This window comes from Panthera pardus, unplaced genomic scaffold (assembly GCF_024362965.1).
Source record: "Panthera pardus isolate Hobbes unplaced genomic scaffold, ASM2436296v1 HiC_scaffold_24, whole genome shotgun sequence".
NCBI classification, from domain to species: Eukaryota; Metazoa; Chordata; class Mammalia; order Carnivora; family Felidae; genus Panthera; species Panthera pardus.
Window position 1 is genome coordinate 130,340,375 of NW_026526810.1, and position 26,591 is coordinate 130,366,965.

Here is a 26,591-nt window from a genome sequence, read left to right on the forward strand (position 1 = left end):
GTGGGGAAACTAAGGCAGAGGTCCAGAAATAGGCGTTGGGCTGGTCCAGCTAACTGGCGAAGTATGCAGGCCTTACTCTGGGCCCAAGGTTCCTTCCAGCCCCACCTCCCAGGATGAGGTACCTCCTCCCCTGTTTGGCTCAGAATAAAGCTGGGACTTCTGGGAAAGGCCTGGGGGAGTCCAGAGTCAAGCCAGGAGCTGCACCGCGCCCTCCGGCCTCCATTCTGAGCCTCAGTTGTTCCTCTCTTCACGGAGACATAGAGCCTCTGCAAGCATTTGCTTTCCCCTGCACAATAATGTAAGCAACAGAGAAGCAGTCTGAATTTGCTGGCAAGTAGTTTTTAAAAAGTGCCCAGCATCCCCAAAAGGTGTATCCAGACATGTTTTCCGTTTGCAAAACCAAAAGTAATAATAATAATACTCGGTCATGTCCGTGTAAGGCAGCGGTAGAGACCTCTACAGTTTGCAAACACTTGGCTAGTGCAGAGAGCAGAATCTCTTTCCAGGCTCTCTCTGGGAAGCCTTCCTCACCAAAGCTCCCCTCCCATATGCCGTACCCTGCTTAGCAGTCTCTAAAATAGTCGTCATACTTTATGTCCTGATTCAAGTTCACTTTTACATACATTTCTTTAAATCGCTCTGTGTGGCATATCTTTTTATGCAACGTTTAAAGTTCTTCTCCAATCAGTGTTTGCACATTGTAAGGCAGGGGTAGGCGTAATAAAATACCTGATATATTTTGAGTGCTTACTTTGTGCCAGGCACTGCCCTGTGGATATTACTCATATGAATGCATTTAATCCTTAGTGCAACCCTTTTCCACTTTCTGCATGAGCCAGGATTCATATCCAGGCAGTGAATTTGTCACCTACACACCGTAACTGTGGATGCTCTAAAGCGAAAAAGGAAGATTTGACTCCTCCTTTGCCCGTTCTTTTTCTTTAAAATTCATTTATTTTTGAGAGAGGCGGAGACGGTATAAGTGAGGGAGAGGCAGAGAGAGAGAGAGAGAGAGAGAGAGAGAGAGAGTGTGCCAAGCAGGTTCCATGCTGCCAGCGCAGAGCCCGATGTGGGACTTGAACTCACAAACCGTGAGATCATGACCTGAGCAGAAACCAAGAGTCGGACACTTAACCAACGGAGCCACCCAGGTGCCCCTGCCCGTTCTTGTTTTTATTGAAGTGCTTCCATCTGTTACTTTTTAATCTTGAAATCAGTGTCTTTCTCCATCACCCTTTCGGGGTACTCTGTCACCTCATGTTGTAAGAAGAGGTGATTAGTGCCCTAGAGTTTTTCCCTTTCCTCTTGCCTTCGGCATTGTGCACCTTCTGCATTAAGGTTGACACTGCATCGGACTTGGTTATATTTACATCCTGTCCTGGACTCTACCATTTGCTTTGTCCAGAGCTTGACTCTAGGAATCAAAACTGCTAGGCGACGTTGGTAAAGTGACTGCTGTATCAGGAGTGTCTAATGCTATGTTAAACCATGTGTTGGGATTACATTTCCTTCTCCAGAGATCAGTTTAACAACCCCTGGATCGCTCAAGGCACAATGTCCTGTAACTGAGTCAAATGCATTCTGTTTGCTTGCATTCCATCCTTTGCTTAAAATCATGCTATTTGTTAGTTTCACTGGTGTTTGGATTATGCAGGATTGTGTGTGTGTGTGTTTCCTGGAATTTTTAATTGCCTTTCTTTTTTTCTTCTTGCTTCATCTATCTTTATCGTATTCTCCCTTTTTTCATACCACCTGGTCTGTTGAGCTCCCCGTGTGTGTGTGTGTGTGTGTGTGTGTGTGTGTGTGGGTGTGTATGTGTGTGTGTGTTGTTTTTGATTTGTTGTCCTCTCAAGACCCTCTCTGTTCCTGTACTTCCTCTGCACACCTGCTCCGTAGAGGTCATCCTGGGCTCATCCTTCATTGTTTTCCTCGGTTGGAGCTTCCTAAGAGAAAAGCTACGTGGCTAGTAAACCATCAGAAAATGTCTGTATTTTATATTCACACTGAAGGTAGATTTCCAGGTTCAAAATCATTTTCCTTCAGAATTTTGAAGACTTCGGAGCTTTCCATGTTGCTGATGAGAAGTCTGATTCTAGGTCCTTTGTAGCTTTTCCATTTTCTGTTTTTCTTTTCTGGCGGATTTTAGTAATTATTCTTTATCCTTGACATTCATATATTACATGAAGATACTGAGGGGGGAGGCCCCATCCCTTCTTCCAGATACTTAGTATAAGCTGAAGATGAGACCTTGAACTCTGGGAGATCCTAATGTATTTGATTTTTTTTTATATCTCCATTTTTTTCCCATTCTGCATTTCTGAACCCCTCATTTGTTGGTTCTTCTACCTTCCAGAATGGGCCTACTTACTTCTGCATTTTTCTCCTGTTTTCTCATTTCACTGCTGTTGTACTACTTAATCTAGATTTTCTTGACCTCATTTTCCGGTCCACCTTTTTTGTTTGTTTCCTTTTTTTAAAGTTTATTTATTTGGAGAGAGTGCACGTGCAAGTGGGGGAGGGGCAGAGAGAGAGGCGGGCAGAGGATCTGAAGCAGGCTCTGTGGTGACAGCAGAGAGCCCGATGTGGGGCATGAGCTCACAAACCGCGAGATCAGGACCTCGAGCCGAGGTCAGACGCTTAACCAGCTGAGCCACCCGGGAGCCCCTGTTTGTTTACTTTTAAAGAAACATTTTTAAAGCACGAGTATTTTTTTTTTTTAATTTTAGTGTTTATTTATTTTTGAGAGAGAGACAGAGCATGAGTGGGGGAGGAGCAGAGAGAGAGGGAGACACAGAATCGGAAGCAGGTTCCAGGCTCTGAGCTGTCAGCACAGAGCCCGACGTGGGGCTGGAACCCACGAACCATAAGATCATGACCTGAGCTGAAGTCGATGCTCAACCAACTGAGCCACCCAGGTGCCCCTAAAGCACGAGTATTTTTAATTTCTAAGAGCTTTTTGCTTATTCTCCGATTGCTCCTTTTCTTAGAATCTCACTTTGTTTTATAGTTGTTAACATACTGAGTAGTGAAATATTAGAGTTTTTGTTTGTTTGCTTTCATTCATGAATTATTTCCCTCCTCTCTAAGGTCAGTTTTTGTGTTTATCTTGATCTTTTTCTCCGTGTTGCTCGTTTCCTCGTGTGCCTGCTCGTCCAGAGTTGAGGTAAGTTTAGCGGCTTTTGGGTTTCTTCCTTGGCCAGTAAGCAATCAGACTCAGAAGGACTGAATCAGTGGCCAGGGTCACACAGCAGAAATGACACAGCTGGTGAACCCCAACCTTTGGATTTCTGACCTGCCCCCTTTCTCCTGGCTGTTCTGCTTCTCAGCAGCATGAGAATACTTTCTTTTCAAACCTGGCTAACACCTCTCGCCAATACACTGAGCCCCCGGGGGGGGGGGGGGGGCAGGCCTGGGTCCTTTCATGCCTAAATGTCCTTCCTCCGGCAACCGTACATCTTGGAGGCTTCTGGGACTCTCCAGAAACTAGTTATTCTATTCTGCTGCTTCTGACTTGTGCTTCTCAGACTGCATAGCCTGATTTTAGGGTTTGGACAGACAGACAGCAAATTTAGGGCATCCCTCCTGGTGCTTTGTACATAGTAGGCCCTCAGTATCTGTGTTCTTCCTGAAAGACCTGATTGACTTTAGGTAGACGTTAGGCCCAGATCCGTCTGCTTTGCTGATTGTATGAAGACCGGAATTTTCCGCAAATAGTACGCCGTGGGACAAGTGTGGCCCTGGTGTGTCAGTAAGAGGACGAGTGATTTGATCCCCAAAGCCCCAGAAACACCAGTTCCAAAGGGAAAACGGAGGCTCCACTAAGCTTTCTGACTACTACATTCCCCTTTCAAAATTCAGCAGTTCTCTTTTAAAATTTTTGAAGGGTAGAAATAACATGTTAATTAGATCCAGCAGAGGGGTTAAACCACCAGCAAAGGTTAGAAACTGCCCCAAAGTGTAGTGGCTCCAGCCCAAGATTAGTTTCTCACGGGTAAATAGCCTCAGTGGGTCTCCCCAGTCGGTGGACGACTGTCCTCCGTGGGGTGATGTGGGGACCCGGGCTCCCTCGCCTCTGGCTCCGCCACACTCCGGATCCTCTGACATCCTTGTTGTCATCTGTTCCGGGCGGGACGAACGGCAAAGAGAGCAGCTTGGCTGCGGGCCTGCCCACGGCTCTCTGCTCATACTCCTCCGTCAAGACCTCAGCCACGCAGCCACCCCTAAGTGCAGGACAGACGGGGGATGTCGCTGGGTTCTGTACCAGAGGAAAGCGGGGTGTGGATTTGGTGGGACGGAGTGTGAGTGGGGGAGGAGCAGAGAGAGAGGGAGACGCGGAATCGGAAGCAGGCTCCGGGCTCCGAGCTGTCAGCACCGAGCCCGACGAGGGGCTCGAACCCACAGACCCGTGAGATCGTGACCTGAGCCGAAGTCGGACGCTCGACCCGCTGAGCCACCCAGGCGCCCCCTCCAGTTCAATTTAAAGATGGGGACAGCGAGGCTCAGAAAGGGGGAGTGCCGTGCCTGCCGTCACACAGCTGGCCAGTGAGCAGACCACGTGTGCTCTCCACGCCCCATGCAGGTGCAGACCCCTTTTGGGTCTCTCTTTTTCCATTGCGACCGGCTTCACGTTTCCCCCCCATCTGTGTCCGCTGCCCTAGTGCGAGATTTGCCGGGGTTCCTTGTGCTTCTGGGGTCGTCAGGGGGCCTGCAGCCCCATCCTGAGATGGCTGCTTCCCCCCTGCCCGGGGTCCTTTGCCAAGGGCTCGCCACAGCCCCCAGTGAAGACCTGGGCTTGTCCCTTGCAGGACAGGAGAGCCTCCAATCGGGGATGTTATGTGAGGAGCCCAGGATGCTCCCTGGCTGCCTATGGAGGGACACCCAAGAGGGACCCCTGGGTCCTGGGGCGCGGACTTCCACCTGCATACAGGATTCCAGCAGGTGTGTGACTCCAGACAGGTGTAAAACCGAAAACGTGCGCTAAACACTAACCGTCGGTACTCCGGGTCATCTCCCCTCACCTTCCGCTACTGCAGACTTTCTCCTTTGAACGTTCCGACTTGGCGATGGCAGAGTCACTCACAACAGTCCCCCGGCTTCGGGGAGCCCCTCAGATCTCACGCAGGAGCTGAGACGGAGGCACTCACCAGGAGTTGGTCTTCATCCTGTATTTTTCTCGTCTACCCAGCTAATGTGCATGGAATCTTCCCGTAAGCACAGAGCTGCACGGGGCCAGGGGTGTGGGGGACGCAGAGGCGGTTAAGACCTAGTTTCTGCTCTCAGCTGGGTCTTAGTCTCTGCGCGCAGCAGGAGTTCGGGTTTCTTGGTGGAGCCGGCGAGGGGGGCAGGGCACGGCCCCGGTGGGTGGGAGCCCGGGACAGCAGGGGATTTGCCACGAGGAGGCCTGGGTGGCTTGTCTGATGCAGGGCACCGTCCCTGCCTCGTGCACGGGGCTGTGCCGGGGAGTAAATGAGCCAGCCGGGGCAGGTGGCAGGTGCCGAGGACACAGTAAGCGCTTAATCCACACGGGCCGTTACCACATACGACGAGGTGGCTGAGGATCCTAGTCGTTTGCTGCATTTCCGAATGCTGTCGGCATTAACAAACGGTAGCAAAAGGGAGGGAAGCAGCGTGTGCTTGTAAGGGGTCAGCCCGCCTGGCCCAAATCCCCATTTCACGGATAGGCAGACAGAGGCTCATGGAAGGAAAATATGGCTTGTTTAGGTGAGACAAGAATGACGGCATGTGCTTTGCAAGTGCTTTGTGATTCCTTCTTCCTTCCTTCCTTCCTTCCTTCCTTCCTTCCTTCCTTCCTTCCTTCTTTCCTTCCTTTTTCTCTCTCTTTCTTTCTTTCTCTCCCTTTCTCTCTCTCTTTCTTTCTTTCCCTTTCTTCCTTTCTCTCCCTTTCTTTCTCTCCCTTTCTTTCTTTCTTTCTCTCCCTTTCTTTCTTTCTTTCCCTTTCTTCCTTTCTTTCTCTCCCTTTCTTTCTCTCTTTCTCTCCCTCTTTCTTTCTTTCTTTCTTTCCCTTTCTTCCTTTCTTTCTCTCCCTTTCTTTCTCTCTTTCTCTCCCTCTTTCTTTTCTTTCTTTCTTTCTTTCTTTCTTTCTTTCTTTCTTCCTTTCTTTCTTTCTTTCCCTTCGCCTTCCTCCCCTGTCTTTGAAGAGCATATTTTTGACTTTCTTTTTTATTTCAGTGATCATTTATAGATTCTCTTTTGTTTTCTACAATAATGCTGGAAATGGTAGGAGGCGATCAGCCAAATGACCAAGCGGCGTCGTCTGGCTGGGCTGAGAACTTCCCCACTGTGGGCGCCGACAAGAGCCTGCTTACGGGAGGCAGTCGAGGATTCGGGCAGCCCCGAGGGGCTCCAGCAGAAAGGTGGGCGGTCACGCAGCAAGACTGCTACCCAAAGGGTCGAGGGTTCCGTGAGTGGCCGGACAGGAGGAGCAGGGGCGAGGGGTTCTGCTCATGCATCGAGACCTCCTTCCACAAGCATTTTCTGAGTATCTGCTGGGCATCAGGCCTCATGCAGATGGTTCGTGGGATCGAGCCCGTGTGCTTGGATAGAGTCAGAAAAAGTAAGTTATGCAAGTGTACAATGTAGGAGTTCGTCCAGCATATTTGAGTGCGTGGCAAACCAAGGGTTGACGCCCCTGGCTCCTGGCCGTGCCATTGTGAACAGATCACATGCCCCCAGTGAGTCACAACTTCCTCTTCTGGAAAATGGGCACTTAGCGCATTCATTCGGAAACAACTGACTGTCTCTGCAGTACTCTTGATGCTTTGTTCTTGGCGTGGGGGCTCCCTCGGAGGACATGATTGCTATCGTAGCTTATCTTCAACGTGGCGAGGAGTGGTCAGGCCGTGATCAGCCCTTTGATGCAAATCAAGTAGGGCATGTGCATGGTGAGTGAAAGTGTCAGGCCTTTATCCACAAGGTGGCCAGCAAGGCTTTCCTGACGACGGGAGGTCTGAGCCAAGCCTGAACACCGTGAGAGAGCAAGTGAGCACAGAAGTTAGAGCAACGTGAATTCCGATAGAGGAGATAGCTAGTGCAAAGGCCCTGGGGTGATATTTTCAAAAAAAAAATAGAGGGTGCTGGTCTAGTTGGTGCAGGAATGACTGAGAGAAAAAGGAAGAGGAATTTGGAGAGGCAGGCAGGAGCCACAGCATGTAAATTTTTTCAGTGATGACACTTTGTAGCAAAATCCATTTAAGCTATTTTTTCCCCCCTGTTCATTTTGGACAAGTATTGGATCAAAATTGTAACCCTGACTTTCCTCGGTGTGTCAGTAGCAGTTTCTGCAAAAAAAATGCTGTCATTCAGATGGATGCGATTTCCAGTCTGGACACAAACACACTTGGAGAGATCCATCTGCAGAGATGAGATTTTTGTACCTCAGGAGTGGGTAAAACCCACCCAGCTGTCTGGTTGTGTCGAAAAAATCACATTAAAATGCAGATGTTCCTGAGTAAGTGAGATGTTGATGGGTACAGCCCTCCAAAGAAAAATATTCATGAAATACACACTATTGAGCCACAGCTCACGGGCTGAGTCATTTGCTCAGCAAGATGGGAATTGCTAAGAAATCTCAGTTACAGGAGCTATTAGGAAACCCTGGGGTCTCCCCAGTGGTGTTTAGACGTGGGGACTCACAGGCACTGGGGAATCATGGGATGGGCTCCTTAGAAGGACTTTCTGGCCACATCCTTTCCATATTTCCAGTTGGACCTCTCACCATAGACCTTGGGGAGAAGGAATAAAAACCGATGCCTCCCTGGGGCGTCCAACTCTTGATTTCGGCTCAGGTCATGATCTCACGGTTCGTGGGATCGAGCTCCATGGCGGGCTCCGTGCTGACAGCGTGGAGCCTCTTTGGGATTCTCTGTCTTCCTCTCTCTCTCTCTGCCCTTACCTCACGCTGTCTCTCTGTTTCAAAAATAAACATTTTTTTAAAAAAATCTGATACCTCCGTATTGCTCAGGGAGGTCCCACCTCCCCTCATACTCGTTCAGCTTCTCTTTCTGATCTGATCAAAATCTTCAAGTGAGATTTCTTGAAAAAGAATTCTCCTTTCCCTTGTGGGACTTTGGAAGAAAGAGAAAACAAAAGGGAACGTACATTTTCTTAGTAAATACCCTTTATGTGCCTCATTGAGCCATAAAGCGCGCTGACGGAGAGCTAGGTAAGCGTTACCCCATTTTGCAGACAAGGAGATAGGTTCAGGGATGAAAGGAGGAAGGTTTGTGGCCACCCGCCAGGAAACCATAGAGCAGGGCCCCTGGGAGCGTGGGCCCCGTCCGAGGCGTGGGTTCGAATCCCAGCTCCCTTCCACCTGCCGGCTGGGGGACCGGCCAGGGCAAGTCTGTCCACCTTGCTGGCCCCGCTTTGCTCATTTATAAATGTGAAGACCGGCCGCACCACCCCCACCTCATTTGTTGTGGAGATTAAAGTTGCCAGTGGGTTTGAAGTGCTCAGATCACTGCCTGACCCCCAGGAAGTGCCCAGTAGCCCAGAGGCTCCTCGAACTGGCTTCCCAGCATCCGAGTTGCTCGGCCAGCAGGAAGGGAGGCGCGTAGGTAGCCAAGCAGGGCTGTCCGTGTGAGGGACGACCAGACCTGAAATGCAGAGACTCTGCTTGATTCCTGGGATGTGCAAAAGACTTGTAACTGAGGTGACTGGCCCTCCCCCCGTCCCCTAGTCCCCATACACACAGACAGTGACACACAGGGACATAATCCCAGACATAGCCAGCTCGGTCCATTTTCCGGCTGACATGGGGCTCATCTGATTCCCCAGGGAACCATGACTCTCACTTTACAAATGAGAATGTTCATGATCTTTGCTGTTCCGCAGAAGGCTCTGGCTGCCTGTTTATCAGATCTTGCTGGGAGCGCTTGCTTCTGCTTGAAGAAGAAAAACCTTTCCTTCAGGCTCTCGAACACCAGCCTCTTTCAGCCAGGGTCCTGTTACCTATTGGTATGTAACAGACCGATCTACAACTTAGCGGTTTGAGACAGAAGTCGTCATTATCTGTCGCGGTTCTGGGGGTGGGTGGGCTCAGCGGGGCGGCTCTGACGTGGGGCCATCCTGTGCTGGAGCTGAGGACCCCCCGCTGGGACATCTGGTGGCCGGCTGGCCTCTGTCTCCACGCTCCTCTCCAGGTGGCTCGCTCGGGCTTCTTCGTAGCAGGCAGTCCCGGGGTCACCGGACTTCTGACCTGGTGACTGGCTCCCCCCCGGAGCGGTGCGCTCCGAGAGACGGCAGGTGCCAGCGGCCAGTCTCCTAGGGCTGGGCCCAGAGACTTCCCAGGGTCACCGCCACTGTGGGCTGTCACCCACGGGGAGGGGACACAGATGCTTGCGTCTCGATGGGCGAGGGTGGCAGGCTTGTTGTGATCTATAATCGCCACAGCTGGGGAGGAGGCGTTTGGCAGGCTCTGCGGGGTCTGAACGCCCTTGACTGCTCACTCCCATGGGACCTAGCGTCTGCTGAGTCCCTGAGGAAAGATCGGGAGCCTGGCCTGCCACACCTGGAGACAGGCTGCGTGGCCCAGGTGATTGGCCTAGACTGGGATCTGCCTCTTTGGGGAGCTGGGGAAAAGCCCATCTGGCACACACACTGAGACCAGACAAGCCAGACGGCATGTAGGGTCTGTGGGGCACCGGGCAGTGGAGGACACGCTGAAAGATGAAGGACTAAGGAGCAAAGGAGCAGGAGAGGCGAGGTGAACACAGGCAGGACTCAGGAAGGCAGGCAGCCTGACCCTTCCTTCCCACCCCCCACAGCCTCAGGAGCAGAACAGCTGGGGCTCTAGAGTAGGGCACTTGTCCCTGGAGGGTGGGGGACAGGCACGGAAGTCAACAGCCCAGACCCAGGGTCGCCAAGCAGGCTTCTGGGACAGGAACAGAGCCTGCACAGTCAGAAGCTGGTCCTAAAAAGAAAGCCACAGATGTGTGCTGACAGAGCCTGGGTATGATTAGCTCCCAAACACAGAATCCGAAGTGACCGGAACCCGGGGCCCTTGAGACGGAGCTCCTGAATGATGGTGGCTTCGGATCCCAACTGTTTCTAAGAACCACGGTGGGCAGGGTCTGCAGGGGGATCCAGGAATTCGAGAGAACCCCACAGGGCCTAACTCTGGACCCCTTCCCTTCAGGATTCTGGTTCTGGCTGAAGATGTTGGGCAGAATGTTCCAGAAGTTCCCTTAGGTTCTGGGGATCTCTCTGTAACCAAGGACCAACCTGGGACCTGGGACCAAAGGTCCCTGGAAGCTCTGGTTCGGAGCTAAGACCCCTTAGCATCTGTCCCCCTGCCTCCCCCACAAAGGATTCACACTGAAACAAATCCTAAGTAGGGCCCAGCAAAGGCCTGGTGGGTTGGCATGAGTGTTAGTGGAATAATTGAATGATGAATTTAAACATGACGTCTTAACTGATGAACGGATAAAGAAATTGTGGTTTATACACACAATGGAATACTACGTGGCAATGAGAAAGAATGAACTATGGCCTTTTGTAGCAGCGTGGATAGAACTGGAGAGGGTTATGCTAAGCGAATTAAGCCAGGCAGAGAAAGACAGTTACCATATGTTTTCACTCTTATGTGGATCCTGAGAAACTTAACAGAAGACCATGGGGGAGGGGAAGGAAAAAAAAAGTTAGAGAGGGAGGGAGCCAAACCATAAGAGACTCTTAAAAACTGAGAATAAACTGAGGGTGGATGGGGGGTGGGAGGGAGGGGAGGGTGGGTGAGGGGCATGGAGGAGGGCACCTGTTGGGACGAGCAGCGGGTGTTGTATGGAAACCAGATTGACGACAAATTTCATATTTAAAAAAATAAAAATAAAAGTAAACATGGCCTCTTATGTCCAAACAAAGACACCGAGCTAGACTGGAAAGGTGTAGAAATAGTTGAGAAGGTTCCCCTCACCCAACTTATCCTCAGGTCCTCAGCGTGCATGACCAGAGTGAGGTCACCAGACCCAGAAAGGGAGCCTTGTACGACGCAACCGACTGAACCACACACCTGGTCCAGACGTCACCAGGGTTTCCCCTCGTGTCCTTTTCTGCCCCAGGACCCCATCGGGACCCCACAGGGCTTTATTCTTAGCTGGGTCTCCTGGTCCCTTCCCGTCTGGAACGGTTTCTTGTACTTTCCTTGTTTCCCACGCGCCTGGTGCTTTTGGAAAGTGCTGACCAGTTATTTTGTAGGATGTCCCTCAGTTTGGGTTTGTCTGAGGTTTGGGTTCGTCAGGAGTGGCTCGGAGGTGTGCATTCTGGGCAAGAACCGTGCCTCCTGCCGGGCGCGGGGGGTGGGGGGTTGGTCATGGTGTCCGTGTCCTGTCATTCTGATGATGACCTTGATCGCTGGCCGGGATGGTGTCTGCCAGGCTCCTCTACCCTCAAGTCCCCATCTTTCCTACAAATTCCTTGGGAGAAGTACTTTGAGACCATGCAAATCCGGTTTCTCCTTAAACTTCCACCCGTTAGTTTTAGCATCTGTCGGCGGATCTTGCCTCCAGCAGTTACTGTTGCAAAGTTTGCCTAATGGTGATTTTCCTAATTCCTGCTTTCCTTCCACATTTAATGCTTAGAAATTCTACTGTAAGAAAGAACTAGCCCTTCTCCCCCATGTGTGTATTTATGTGATTATTTCCATCAGTATAGACCCCCGGGTATTTCCTTTCTTCTATGAATTACAATCTGATACGGTGGTTTTTCATTTTCTGGCTCAGATTGTGTCAGACTTGGCCTAATATCAGGATCTTCTTCAATTTTGTGCTCGTGTTTTTGGCCCGCCCGTGCCCCCTTGTCTTTCCGGGGGCACGTTCTTGCTTTCTCGAATCACAAGGTGTTCAGGGTTCGGCTTCTGTTTTCCCTTCCCCAGCCCTACAATCAGTCCTTCTCCAAGGAGCCCTGGGTCCTGTCCCTGGAGCAGGTGCCTAGAAACCAAGGTCTGGAGGCCGAGTGTGCTCACTGCTTCTGGGACGTCACTGCTTTTAGGCCCCTTCAGGGGACAGAGCTGGGATAACATGGACGCTCACTAACACATCACATGTGTTTCTGGGTCTGCCCACCTGTCTGTACATTGAGAACCATGAGTCGGCTCGGAGCTCTCAAATTCTAGTCCCAGCATCAGGAGCTCCATGTTCCCGGTCTCCCCTTTCCTTATTTTAACTTCTTTCTCCAGCCCGGAGAGGCCGTCCTCAGTAGCTACAATGTATTTTCTTAACTCAAGTATACGGGAGTTCCCAATTGCTAACCCACACCCCGGTGGGAAACACTTTCCCAGTCGGTGACAGGGTGACAGCGTCTGTGTTTGGTGTCTTGTCTTTGGCTCTCCACTGTTTGGTCAGGATCCTGTTTTCCAAAGTCTCTTAGGTGAGTGGTTTTATTTCGTTTTGTTTGGTTCTTTGTTTTTTTCCCTATCCCCTTCTATGTGGGTAAGCTATGTATTTGTACTCGTTTGGTCCATCTGTTGGTATGAATACTCCACTTTGGGTTTCCCTCTCGTCTTGGTCGGTTACAGTCATTTTTTTGTGTGTTGGGTACATGAGGGCCGCGTGGAACGATACAGTGCTTTGAAGTCAGATCTGTCCTGAAAGACCTACTCCGAGAAGGGTCACCCCCTCTGTCCTCTGCATCCCAATCCCATCCCCATCACTCCATTCCTTTAGCGCCCGCCCCTCTAGAGAGCCCGTCTCTTCCATATCTGACTCCTGCTGTCCAAAGAGCGGGTTGTGTATTTTGTAACCCTTTCTTCCGCGATTGGTAGCAGACCATAGTAGTCTTTCACCCTTTGCTTTTCTAACGGGATGGTATGTTGTGGAATTCTCTCCACATCTGTTCACATCACCTCCCCCCCCCCCCCCCCCCGCTTCTTTACAGCTGCACAGTGCTCCACGGGTGCAGGTACCAGAGTTTATTCAGCCACTTGCCTCTGTCCGGGCACTTAGGTTGCTCCTCATAGTTTTGCGTTTACCAATGATGCTTCGGTGAATGAACTTGCAGGTGTATTTTTTGTAGAGCTGGGGGTTATCTTCATGGTAGAGTCCAAGGAGTCGAGTCGCTACGTTGGTGAGCCAGTGCATTTGTTGCAAAGTTGCCTTTCTGATAAGTTTTTTGCTCAGCTGTTGGAAAATACTTGTTTCTTGTTACAAGTCACCGGTTCGTGTCCATCCTGAGTCCATCGCAGATGAGTATTAGAGGGGGCGGGTCATGTGTTTCAGTGACGCAGCTCATCGGGGGCCAGTCAGGAACTCAAAGCTAGCTCTCTAGAGTCCCAGGCTCCTTCCCTGTTTCCTGCTGGCCCTGGATAATGGGGGTGGAGTCTACAGGCAAGTGGGGTCCATGGCCAAGTGGGTGCTTGGCAGGTAGGTGTGATGTTGTCCATGGGGCTGGTGGGCCATACCACAGGCCTGAGTCTCATTTTCACCTCTTGGTTTAAGCCACCTCATCACAGAGCTACCTCATGACTTGGGCTCCTTGGGGAAATCTAGGCTAATATAATTAATTTTCCCCAAAACTAAGGAATGTGCTCTCATCTGAACATGGGAAATACTGATTAGTTTACCCTTAAGTGTTAGTACCGGGAGCTGTTTTTTCTCTTTGTAATCAGTGTTCACACTTTCCTTACTCCACACACAGTAGACTAAGCCTCCTTAGTTAGGGAAGAAAGAAGTCCACCGAAGGCCCTTGTACCTTATCATCTGGGTCCCTGCGCTCCCTGGTCACATGACCAAACTGAGCCCAGGGAGATTTACCCAGGCTCTTTCTCCCGCAAAGGAGGAGAAGGGAAGGCAGGTCCCACTCTGTCCAGGGCTCTGAGTGTGGCACTTGCACTCAAGAGAAGGAAGAGGGCAGGACCTGCTGGGGCAGGAGGGGTCTCTCTGACCTGGTCCCAGAGCAGAGGACCCCTTGGGCTCCCCACCAGGTGTCCCCCACCACCCCACCCACACACAAACTAGCCCAGTCTGCCTACCCTGGTGGACCCCCTGCTTGGAGAGTCAGGGAAGAGGGCGTGTCCTCTTGACCGTAGGTTCTTCTCACGGCCTGTCTCTCTCTGGTAAGTTCTAGCCGGCTGGGCTGGACCATCCCTGTCATCCATTCAGCTGCCTCCCATGCCTTGCCCTCCCCTGACCTGGAAGCTGGGCCTCCCCAGGCTCGCTTGAGGTCCATCTTTCCTTTCCACTCGGTACACTGAACACCATCTGAACTCCAGGCGCGGGGGCGGGGGCAGGGGCAGGGAGATGAATGGGACCCAGGCCTGTCCCTCCTGAGGAACTCGCATCACAGTTCAGTGGGGGAGACCGCAGATAAAGGGATAGTTACGGACTCAGGCAGGAGATGCTCAGATGGGGTCTGCAGCGGCCTCCCGACATCAAGAGGGGGTCCCTGGAGATACTGTCAACCGAGCTGAGCCTGGAAGGACAGGCGGCAGTTGTCCAAGCCAAGAAGGGAGCGTGAGCAAAGGCAGCACTGTGGCAGGAGCTCCGCGTGGGGGGTGCACCGGGGGCAGGGCAGGAGATGGGCAGCTTTGGGTAGCAGAATTGGCTGCTGGGTTCAATCCCGACTCCATTGTTTGAGGAGTTCTTTGTTTTACTCACTGCTGCTCCCTCCTGCCTGCAACGGTGCCTGGCGTCTTGTAGGTGTTGAGTAATTATTTTGAATCTCAATTCTGTATCTCTAAAATAGGCATAACACTTCCGTTTGTCTGTATCCCAATATTCTAGAAAAGGACCCAGAGCATAGCAGGTGCCGGATAAACCTGTGTTGAGCGGCTGGCCAGCTGAATGGTACAGGGCTTGGCCCATACGTCGTGCTGACTAATTAGCGGCTATGATTGTTATGGCCGTGTGTAGCCAGAGGAGCAGTTATGAGCCACAGCATGACAGAGGTGGGCCTCGTGTGCAAAGGCAGATCTGGCAACCCTTTGGCGGTTAAAGAGGGACAGTGCTCTGCTTGTTCGTAAGAAGAATCATGAACTTTTGTTGAGCAGATTAAACGCTTTGCAAATGTTCCTTCTCTTCAGTGACTCTTGGGGACTCGGAGTAAATTCCGGTCCCTGGGGCTGTCCTGTCTGCCACTCCATTGAGTGGCCATCCGTGGCACCCAGGCCATTCTGTGGCCCCCCGGGCTGGGCGCGGGCATATGCAGAGGGGTTCATCCTCTAGAGACACGCCCAGCCCCTGCCGAGGACCTCAGCTGGGTGCGGGGGTCCTGTCCCTTGGAGAGAGGCTCCCAGTGAATTTCCCGAGGCCCGAAAAGGCAAAGAGCAAGGCCTCAGATGGTGGCAGAGCCAGGAGCCATCCGATGGAAACGTTCCATCTAGAACGTTCCGTCTGACCTAGAGAGCAGGTCACCAGCTTCCGGTTAATGCAGCCTGCCTGATTATAGGAGCCAAATGGGTTTTTTAAATTTATGACGAGGTATCTCAGGCATACCAAAGAGTATACATGCCTACATGTACCGTCGAGAAAGTAAATACGAGTCGGGTGTGTTGCACCTGTTGAATTCCAAAATTCTTTTGTGTTGTTTGCAAGAGCTGCTATTCTGGCCTCTTTTCCGCCTGCAACCTCGGCTCTTCCCTCGCTCGCCAGGATGCTTCATCACCCCGCCAGGCTGCAGCCTTCCACCCTCCTGCTTTTCCTTTGCACCTGCTGGCCTCCTGACTGCACGCCCCTCCTCTGCCGTCGCCGAGCTGGTCCCACTAGACTTGCACACGTCCGCTTCGACGCTGCCCATCTTTCAGGGACAGTTCCCCATGTGCCCTCCCAGGCAGGTTGAGGCTGCTGCATTCTTCGTGCCGCCCTGTGCCTGGCGCTCACATCGCCACCGTGATCTGCTGGTCTTCTCCCCTCCCTGGGCCCTGAGGTCCTTGAACGCCAAAGGCCTGGGTCTCTCGGCGTTTGCCTGTGGCTTAGTCCGGAGCTTGGATCAGCACGGGTGCTCTGGGCATCTTTTGCTGGAAGCACGGTCCTTAGGTGACCCCTGAGGTCTCTCTCTCTGGGGAGGGGTTCCGCCGCATCCCTTCGATGGGCCACTCCGGTGATTGTGAATTTCCAGGCAGGAGTGGATCGGAGTGAATCTTCCACTTGGAATGGTGGCTGAGCCTGAGTCACTCCAGAGAACGCGGTCAGCGAGTCGTGGAAAGAATTTGGATGATCTGGTGCCTCCCCTTGTCTTGATGTCACTTTCCCTGCCTTTGACTTCAAACTGATCAAGCTGAAGCAGCTTGGCCAAGTCACGCAACTAGCGAACTACGGAGTCAGGGCTGATGTATTTGAGGCCAGCGCTTCTCACTTCCTATCAGTTTTTCAAAACCCGAGTGTCGCCTTGCAGAAGACAATGGGGATTTGTTTTTGCTTAGTTCCCAGTTATACTGGGGATTTGTTTTTGCTTAGTTCCCAGTTATACACGTGGTTCCAGTGGATGTAGGTTACAGTGAGGGCGTGCCATTTAAAAATTTTTTTTAATGTTTATTTTTGAGGGAGAGAGAGAGAGCGTGAGTGGGAGAGGGGCAGAGAGAGGGAGACACAGAATCCGAAGCAGGCTCCAGGCTCCGAGCTGTCAGCACGGAGCCCAATGCGGGGCTCAAACCCATGGGCAGTGAGATCGTGACCTGAGTTGAAGTTGGATGCTCAACTGACTGATCCAACCCAGTGCCCCGAGGATGTGCCGTTTGAAAGCAAGGAAGAACATTCTGGACTGAGCTGTGGGCAGGTGGAATAAGCTGGCCTGACAGTGGTGAGTTCGAGTGACAGGAGGTACCCAGAAAACAACAGTGGAGCTCCTGTGGGGGGGATTCGAAGGGCAGATGAGGAAGCAAACAAAATGCACTTAATGTGTGTTCTGTGCGAGTACATGTTCCTTGGTCATAAGCAGCGGATGTGGATAAGGAATGGGTTTGACTGCCTTCAGCAAAAACACAGTATTTTTCAGGGTAGTTAGAGAAGGTCATTTATGGGACAGAAGGAAACGGGCAACAGAACCTGAAAAAGGGCAGAAGTCAGGCTGGCTCCAGGCACCCAGGTGGCACCAGCCACGGGAGGCTCCTTCTGGAGCCGTGGCCGCGATGACCCAGCATTTAGAGCCGACCCGCCCTCAGTGCCCTACCCCGGGGTTGGGCTCTGGGAGCTTCTGATGGACTCGGCCTGGGTGGAAATGTCACCAAAAGAAGGGCATGGACGCCGGTAGGCCGGGTGGCCAGCGACCGCAGTGCCTGCTGGCCCTGACGGGCTGTGACTGCAGGGGCCACACGGAGCCCTTGACTTCTGTCCGGGCTCCCCTCCCACGTGGCCCTGCAGCCCCCACACCCGGGCCGCACCCCGCATCCTGTACTCCTGTGGCCTCTTTTCCAAGGCCCTACGTCCCCACTGGGCAAACTATGAGCGTGGTTTTCAGAAGCGGCCCAGCAGAGGACCAGCTGGCACGTGGGCTCGGAACGGAGCTGTCCGTCAGTTGGGTGGCCCCCTTCCCGGTTGGAGCTGCTTCTGGCATTGAGCAGACTCGATGCCCCCGGTCTTTCGACTCCTGTTGTTACCGTTGTGGCTATTGTTACTTTGATATCGATATTGTTTTACAGTTACTCCGCTGTAATGATTATTAATTAATTGATTGATCGTTTCTTAGATACCGGAAGCATCCTTACAAAATGCAAAGTATAAAGAACAAACACCCACGTACCCACTCTCCAGCTTAAGGAGTATCGCCAGTACCTCTGGGGTTCCCCCAGCACCCTTCCCTGACCCCATCCACTGCCCCTCTCCACTCACTAGTATGGGCTCGCCTGCCTTCGTGTTTGCGATTCTCTCGCTTTTTCCTTGGAATTTTGTCACATTTATATCTCTGGATAACGTAGGGCTGTTTCCAAACTTTCTCTAAAGGGAAACACCCTTCGAGTGCTCTTTGGCCATCCATACGTGTGTGCGATGGCATTTTCACCGCCGTACGTAAGTGCCGTGTGTGAAACGGGACAGTAGGTCCAGGCTGCCGCGGGTGACCCTGTCCGTGAACGTTCACGGCCGTGTAACCTGGTAGGGCGTCGCAGGTGTGTTCAGGGTGGGAGCCCGAAGGTGGGAGGCGGGTCACAGGGCCTGCGCATGTTCAGCTTTACAAGGTGATGTCATCCTGCTTTCCCGAGTGACAGCATCCAGCTTGTGCTCCTGCGACTTCAGAAGCTGTGTCGTCCGTGTTGGGCGGTTGGTTGGACCTTATAGCTCTTGTGAAGCCGATGACTGTTGGGGAGCAGCTCGTATTTTAATTTGCGTTTCTCTGATTACTGAGGTTTAGCTTCTTTATGGCTGTTCACTCTTTTGGGAAGTTCCCGAACGTGGTTTTTGCCCAGTTTTCTACTGGAAGTTTATCGTTTTCTCACTGACTTGACTGTAACAAGATATGTGTGATATATAGAGTATATATAAGGTGTATATATGACACATTTATAACTTTAATATATGTATAACTTTGTATATATAATATATATTATATATATAATTTATGTAATTTATATGTATATTATATATATATATATAACTTTAATATAACACATTTAATAACTTCACTTTTTATGGTCTTTTTTCATAAACATTAAATTTAATGGGATTGCTTGTATTAGTATTCTCTCTTATAGCTTGAGTCTTATGTCTTATTAAGATAGCCGTATAAGATCTTATAGGATATATATAAGATATAAGATATATATAAGATATATATATAGAGAGAGAGAGATAGATATAAGATATATATATATAAGATATGTATATATAGATATATATATATCTTATATATATAGTACCCCAATGTTTATAGCAGCACTCTCAACAATAGCCAAATTATGTGAAGAACCTAAATGTCCATCAACTGATGAATGGATAAAGTAACTGTGGTTTATATACACAATGGAATACTACGTGGCAATGAGAAAGAATGAAATATGGCCTTTTGTAGCAACATGGATGGAACTGGAGAGTGTTATGCTAAATGAAATAAGTCATACAGAGAAAGATACCATATGTTTTCACTCTTGTGTGGATCCTGAGAAACTTAACAGAAGACCATGGGGGAGGGGAAGGAAAAAAAAAATAAGAGGTTAGAGAGGGAGGGAGCCAAACCATAAGAGACTCTTAAAAACTGAGAACAAACTGAGGGCTGATGGGGGGTGGGAGGGAAGGAAGGGTGGGTGCTGGGTATTAAAGAGGGCACCTGTTGGGATGAGCACTGGGTGTTGTATGGAAACCAATTTGACAATAAATTTCATATTAAAAAAATTAAATTAAATTAAATTAAAAAAAAGATATCCCTTACCAAAAGGTCATGAAGATAGTCACTTCTATTGTCTTCTAAAAGGTCTTAAGTTTTCCCTTCCACAGCTGTCTCTAATCCATCGGGAATTGATGAAACACTGGTTCAATTCCATTCCCCTCCCCCCACCGGATGCTTAGTTACTCTAGCACTATTTATCCACAGGCCTATTTCCTCCCACTGATCAGCATTGTCCATGCACATGTAGCTGTTTCTGTTCTCTTGGTCTGTCTAAGATTTCATTAGTAAAGCAGCATGGTGATTCTTGAGGTCTTTTGGAGCAAATCCCCCTCCCTTATTCTTCTTTAGTGAAGATCTTAGCTATTGTTATCCCTTCTCAATCTGATACACATTTTAGAGCCAGCCTGTCAAATAGCACCAAAAACCCTGAAGAAATTTTGCCTGGAGGGTAGCAAATCTGTAGATCACATTGGAAAGAACTGATGATTTGGGGATGTGGAATCTTGCACTCCATGAAGATGGTATACCTCTCCCTTTTTGTGTTGGTCTAATTTTAAGTCTATTGATAAAGTTTTCTGATATTCTTTATAAAGATTTTACACATGCTTGTGATTATTTTAAATAAATCTTCATTAAGATGCAGAAGGGATGTCTGGGTGGCTCAGTTGGTGAAGCGTCCAACTCTTTGATTTTTCACTCAGGTCACAATCTCACGGTTTGTGGGATTGAGCCCCGCTTTGGGCTCTGTGCTGTCAGTGCACAGCCTTCTTGGGATTCTCTCTCTCTCTCTCTCTCTCTCTCTCTCTCTGCCCCTCCCCCTTCTCTCTCTCACACACAATAAATAAACAAACTTAAAAAAAAGATACACTCTACAAACCACAAAATTCACCTATTTAAAGCGTACAATTCCATGGTTTTAGTATATACACAGAGTTGTGCCACCGTCACCAAAATCGGTTTTAGAACATTTTTCTCACCCCAAAAGAAGTGCTTTTATCATCCATCAGGCAGTCAGTCTCTGATTCCCCTCCCACCCAGTCCCGGGCAGGGAGGGACGAGTGAACAAGGGAGTGAAGGAATGGAAGAAAGCTTTATGTCCCGCGTTGCTCAGCCCCAGACTTTGCTCTCTGTGTTATTTTGGTTTTGTTTCTCCTCCCACGTTTATTACTGCTGTGGCTTCCAGGCTAATCTTCCTCTCTTCATCCTGCACACCCTGGCCAGACAACTTTGTCCCAGGAAAAGAACGTTCCAACCACTTCTCTCCTAGGAAGCCCTCGGTAGCTCCCCTGGGAGCTTCACTCCCAGCCTGGTTTCCGCGGGGAAGTTCAGGCTGATGAGTCAAGCACTGTAGAAACAGACTTCGGGGTGTAACGGACTTCTGTGAGGCGGAGAAGGCCTTGGTTTGCTGCAGAGCCCTCAGAAAGTAAATACGGTCGACCTGATTATTCCCCTCCACTTCCCCCTGAGTCAGAGTTATCTCGGGTTAACTCAGGGAAGAGGCTAAATTAAGCCTTGAAGCCAAGCTGCCTCCCTGACAGGCACTTTGTTTTGCTTGAGTGACTGTGATGATCGGTCTTGGGTTTTAAGGGCAACACTAACAGCGTCTCTTTAGACCAACCGTGGCGATGCATTCCCTGCCCTGCAGAGACCGGGAGATGCCCGTCCGTCCGCAGTACACATTCATTCTGCACGCTTCTCCCAGCGCCCGGCCCACGCCGGGCACCGTGCTTGGAGGTGAACTTTCTTGCTCTCTTGGGGCTCGAGGTCCAGCTAAAGAGACTCCAAGCCACAAGAGACCCTCTAAGGAGCTAACGGCTACTCATTGGCTAGATGTCTGTCCAGAGCAGAGAAAGGAGTGGGTTTCTAAAGTTCTTGCACCTTCTCGTGACTTGGTGCAGAGGCTGGGCTATGGAGTGACCAGAAGAAAAGAGACGATCATCACTCTAGCGCTCACAAACAACCGGACACAACCCCTTTGGGGGACTGTCGAGCACCATCTAGTAAACCACAACACGTGCACGCCCTGTACCTCAGCGGTTCCTCTCCCGGGCTCAGGTAGCCAGTAGGACATCGCACACGTACAAGTTTTACGTCAAAAGAAAAATTGCAAGCAAATATTGAACGCTAGTTAACCCATGCATGCTGCAGGATTTAAGCGGACGTGTAATCATATTTGCAGTTTATTTTGAAATACACCCAAAAAGGAAGATGGACGGGTAGGCGCACAGATATTTGCTAAAGCAAGTGTAGTAACCTGTTCATGGTGGCATTCTGATGGTGTGTGTGTGGGTGCTCACGGGAAATTTTTCTTGTCTGTATGTTGAAAACTTGTATGTAAAACGTTGGGGGAAATGCACGCTTTTAACGTTTGCCAGCAGACGTGTGCAAGAACGTTCCGAGCAGCATGATGGCTTCAGACTGGAAGAAATCCAAATGTCCATCAGCAGTAAATAGAGACATAAATCATGGGTCTGTTTATATAATGGGGTACTGTTCTCAATAAGAATGAATGAGCCACAAGCTACACGCAACACAGGTGAATTTCACCAGCATAGGACTGAGGGGGAGAACAAGGATGTGTTGTATGATTCTATTCGTGTAAAATTTACAGACACGCAGAACTAACCTAGGGTGTAGAAACCAGGGTAGTGGGTTTTTTTTGGGGGGGGAGAGGGGGAGAGGGCAGAAAAGATAGTAAATGGAATAGGGTGCCACGGGGGCCTCCTGGGGTTCTGGAAGGTTCTATTTCTTGATCTTGATGCTAGCTAAACAGGTGGGAACATTTGTCAAGCTATACATTTAAAGTCTGGGCACTTTTCTGTGTGTGCATTATGCATCATTAAAAACCGTACTAGGAAAAAGAAGAAAGACAACCGAATAGATCCAGCCGGAAGCTTGGCCTAGCCTGAGCCTGTCTGGTTATACTAAAGCTGTGAACGAAATGGGACTTCGCTTTAAGACATTTATCCACTCATTTGTGCATGCATTCACACTGCATTAATTCCCCTGTCTTCACTCATCGTCTGTCTGTCCCTGATACAGACACCTGTTCGCATGTACTGGGCTCCAAATCTAGACTTGATCCACACGGCCTTACCCAGCCCTTTTGGGGATTCGCAGGCCCAGGGGAAGAGATGTGTAGATAATTCACTTGGCAACCACACCTTCCACCTTCCTGGATTCCTGTTTGTGATCCTTCCCGGGTATTTGCCCTGAGATATCTTCTGACCCCTGTATTAGTTCTCCGGAGAAACAGATACGACAAGATGGATGGTAGATAGATGATAGATGGATAGACAGATACATACAGATAAAAAGAGATTTATTGTAAGGAATCGGCCCATGTCATGATGGAGGCTGGCGAGTTTCGAGATCTGCAGGGTGAGTCAGCAGCTAGGAGACTCAGGAGAGCCAATGGGTTTAGTTTCAGGACAAAGGCTAACAAGCTCAAGACCCAGGAAGAATCAGCGTTTCAGTTTGAATTCAAAGGCAGGGAAAGTGATGCCCCAGCTCAAAGGCAGGCAGGCCGGAGAAACTCCTCCTACTCAGCCCTTTTGCTCTCTTTGGGTCTTCGGCTGATTAGGTGAGGCCCACCCACTTTAGGAGGAGCCATCTGCTATCCTCAGTCTCTCCATTCGCATGTGAATGTCATCCAGAAAAAGCTTCATGGAGTCGCCCCAAATAACGTTTGACAGATGTCAGGGCACCCCACGACCCAGGCAACGTGACGCATAAAATTAACCATCACAGTGCCGGAGCCTGAAACACTTTCTGGCTCTAAAGGAGGAAGTGCAGCCGGGGTGAGGTGGGGTGCTGGCCTGGTCTGAGTCCCATCCCGTCAAGTAGACAAGCTGCTGCCGTGACACACACACTGATCATTTTTTACATACGGTTCAGATTAGTGGCTGGCGGAAAACGGTTTTCTTTTAGTGGTTTTCTATTTGTCTCATCTGTTCTTTGCTCCTCTTTTCTTTTATCCTGGTTTTGTTTTTTTTTTTTTTGGACTAATTGATTATATCTTACAGTTCAGTTTTTATCTCCACTATTGGCTGATTAGCTCTTCTACTTTTTCCTTTTTTTTAGGAGTTGCTCCAGTCTTTGGAATATAAATCTTACCACCATCGATCTCTAAATCCTATTGAAGTCCTTCGCATAAAATATAAGATTCTTAATTTTAATTTTTATTATTTATTTGTTCATCATTATTATTTTTTTAAGTAAACTCTACCCCCAAGGTGGCCCTTGAACTCACGACTCCACGATCAAGAGTCGCGTGTTCTACCGACTGAGCCAGCCAGGTGCCCCTGAAATAGAAGATCCTTACAACAGATTTACTGTCTCCACTTTCTGTGCTATTCTTATTACATGTATTTTAGTTCTACATTTGTTATAAACCCTATGATATTTTTTTAAACATCTAAACAATTATCTTTTAGAGCTATTAAAGGTGAAAAAATTTTAAAAAAAAAGAAATGATTTCAGTTACTGCAAAATGCCTCATACAAAAAAAAAAAATCTGGAACCTATGAATACAGTTCAAAAGATAATGAGGCAAAAATGAACACCCAGGTGTCCCCCACCCAGCTTAACAAAGGGCAAGTGGCCAGTGTATTGAAGGTTCTTGGTGCTCCTTCCAGATGGCCTCCCTCTTCGTCCTCACCTGTGAGAAGCCTCTCTCCTGAATTTTGCGTTAATTATTCGCTTGCTTTGTCTAAAAACCAAACCCGCAAGTAACGTGTTCTGCCAGTGTTCCGCAAGACGAGAAAACATTGCTCACAAACGTTAACTTGATAAACGAGCGATGTCTTGCAGGGCGCGTAGTACGTGAGGCGGGACGTCACCTGATCACGACTGAGCCAGTGGTTCTTGAAATTCACTTTGATATACAAGTGCTTTGGATTACAGGCGTGTTTCCGGAACGAATTATGCTCGAAAACCAAGGCTTTTTTACTGTACGCGTCTCTAAACACCATCTTGTTTGGTTGTGCCTGTTCTCAGCCTTTGTGGTTTGACTCCTGCTGCACAAAGTCTTCTGCATCACATGCTGGGGCTTTTTCCACGTTGTCACAGGTGCCCTCAGCTCGTTCATTTCACTGCCGTATAATATTCCATCACGTCCAGACGTGCCTAGTGGGCGGACCACCACGGGTCTATCTGTTCTACACTTGATGCACGTTTGGGTGGCTTCTGGTCCTCTGCTGTCACAAACGGAGCTTGTACGAGCGTCTCGCCCACGTCCCCAAGTGCACAGGTGCCCGGCCCAGTTGTACAAGATGTGTCCCTTTAACGCCAAGGAACTTTCCAACTTAAACTCCTGCTAGAGTTTCTTACGGTAGTCTTCTCATCCTCTTGCCGTCCTTCTGGCCCCAGTGAGTCACCTGCCCTGGGTCCCGACCACCCCTGCCCACGTGGCAGCCAGTGCTCCTGTCGTGTGCAGGAACCCCTCTTTGTACATATGCAGGACGGGACGTTTCTGGGGTGTGATGTAGGACGTGAATGCACGTAAAATTCCCGCTGCCGTGGAGGGTGCCTGTGTTTTCGTTCAACTGCTGTGCAGTAGCTTCTGTCCTCTGCTTCAAGGAAGAGGGGAGAGAACAAGCTTGGTAGAAAAGGTGGCACCCAGGCTGGACTCCTGGGCCGATCTCTTCGTGTCAGTGTCAGGACAGTCACCCTGGAAATTGACAAGCCGTGCTCTGCTACTGCTCCGTGGCTCAGAGCGGCGCGTCCCGGGATGGGATCCCTGGGTGATGTTACACTCCCACGCACGGTCTAGTGCCCAGGCGTGAAATCCCCTCCCCTCCGCCCCGGCTCTGCCCTGCCGTGGAGAGGATGCTTATAAATGATCGTCTTTTGTGCTGCCTCTTTCCATTACAGGTTAGCCTGGGGCGGAAGATAAAGACATTTGCCACCAAGATGGTAATCACGAGTGGAAATGAGGAGGACAGAGGAGGCCAGGAGAGAGAGAGTAAGGAAGAGAGCATCTTGGCGATGCTGGGGATTATCGGGACCATTCTGAACCTGATTGTTATCATATTTGTATACATATACACCACTCTGTGAATGGCTCAGAGGGTGCTGAGGGGCCTCGGGGATGGCCGAATGACGGGAGTCCTGTGTGTCGGCAAGTGACTGATCGGACGCTGCCGTGCAAGCGAGCAGGCCTGACCTACACACGCTGCTCAAGCAAATGCGCCTTCGAACTGTAGAAGAGGTCACAAAAACAAACCACTCCTGCTACAAAGAGCAGACACTAAAGCACAATGAACCCAACAAAACTCATTCACACGACAAGGAACTCAACGTCTTTGGCCCGGGGCCCGAAAGAACACCCGGAAGACCAGCCTTTGATGCCATGGGTGAGCGGATGGGTCCAGAAACTCCTCATCCCGGGTCTCTGATGGATTTCACGCATTGGAAAGGAGGAACAGGGCGGGCGAGGCTCGTCGGTGCGTCTCCTGGGACACGGGCTTCACCTTAACTTGACGACCACGAGCCGTTCGGGACGAGAAACCACAGGGGCCACCCTCTGACAGAATCCCATCCATCAAACGTGGCTAACTATTTGATACTGGGGAGATAACTTATTTTTCTTTTTTCATTGGCTTGACGTGTGTATCTGTTCATATCAACGTTTATAAATATATATTTTTAATAAATGTGCTCTATTTTTTAGCATGAACCAAATATTTGGAGAGGCGCTCCTCGAGTCCTCGAGCTTTCGTTGGTTTTATCTGCTTCGCCCCGTAGACTGCAGGTGTTGTGTGGTATAGCCATTCTAGTCCTGCTTCGAACATCTTGAATCTTTTCCCTTCCCCCCCTCCCTTTCTCTCTCTCTCTCTCTCTCTCTCTCTCTGGTCTGGAGGACATTTTTCCATAGTACCAGCCCTGGTCCTGGTGGATGCATGTTTTCAGATTGTCCGTTGAGCGGCTTTTTGTTGTTATATGGGAGATCTAAAACGATTGTGGGCATGTGGACCTTAGTCGTACCATATCCTTACTGAGAATTTTGCATGAACGAGGACTGAGCGATAGATCAGCTTCGAAAAAACGTAAAAAGGACTGTCATTGAAGAGGAGAGGGCAGCTACGTTCACAGATCAACTCTAGGACAGAATCGTCGGCTTCTTATTGCCAGCATTATTTTTTCATTCTGGTGACATTGATCAGATTTTTATTTTAGTGGCCACATACCGTGCACATTAGGGAGAACGAGGAGGGAAGGCCAGCACAGGGGCATAATTCCTTCCTTAGTTAGCGAGCTGCCTGGGACCTTTTCCAAAGGAGGCGGGGTGTAAATGGCACGTGGGCTGTCCAGCCTGAGAGCTCACG

At 49.9% G+C, this 26,591-nt stretch overlaps 1 protein-coding gene across 1 annotated transcript in view; it reads left to right on the forward strand.

Annotated features, from left to right (window-relative positions):
* Nucleotides 1-25,947, forward strand: part of LOC109274527 (protein TUNAR) — a 46,600-nt gene extending 20,653 nt beyond the window's left edge. The window contains exon 3 of the mRNA XM_053889767.1: nt 25,138-25,947. Within this exon, the coding sequence (XP_053745742.1) occupies nt 25,138-25,323 (186 nt within the window). The 3' untranslated portion in view covers nt 25,324-25,947. The remainder of the gene's footprint in view (nt 1-25,137) is intronic.
* The last annotated feature ends 644 nt before the right edge of the window (nt 25,948-26,591 follow it).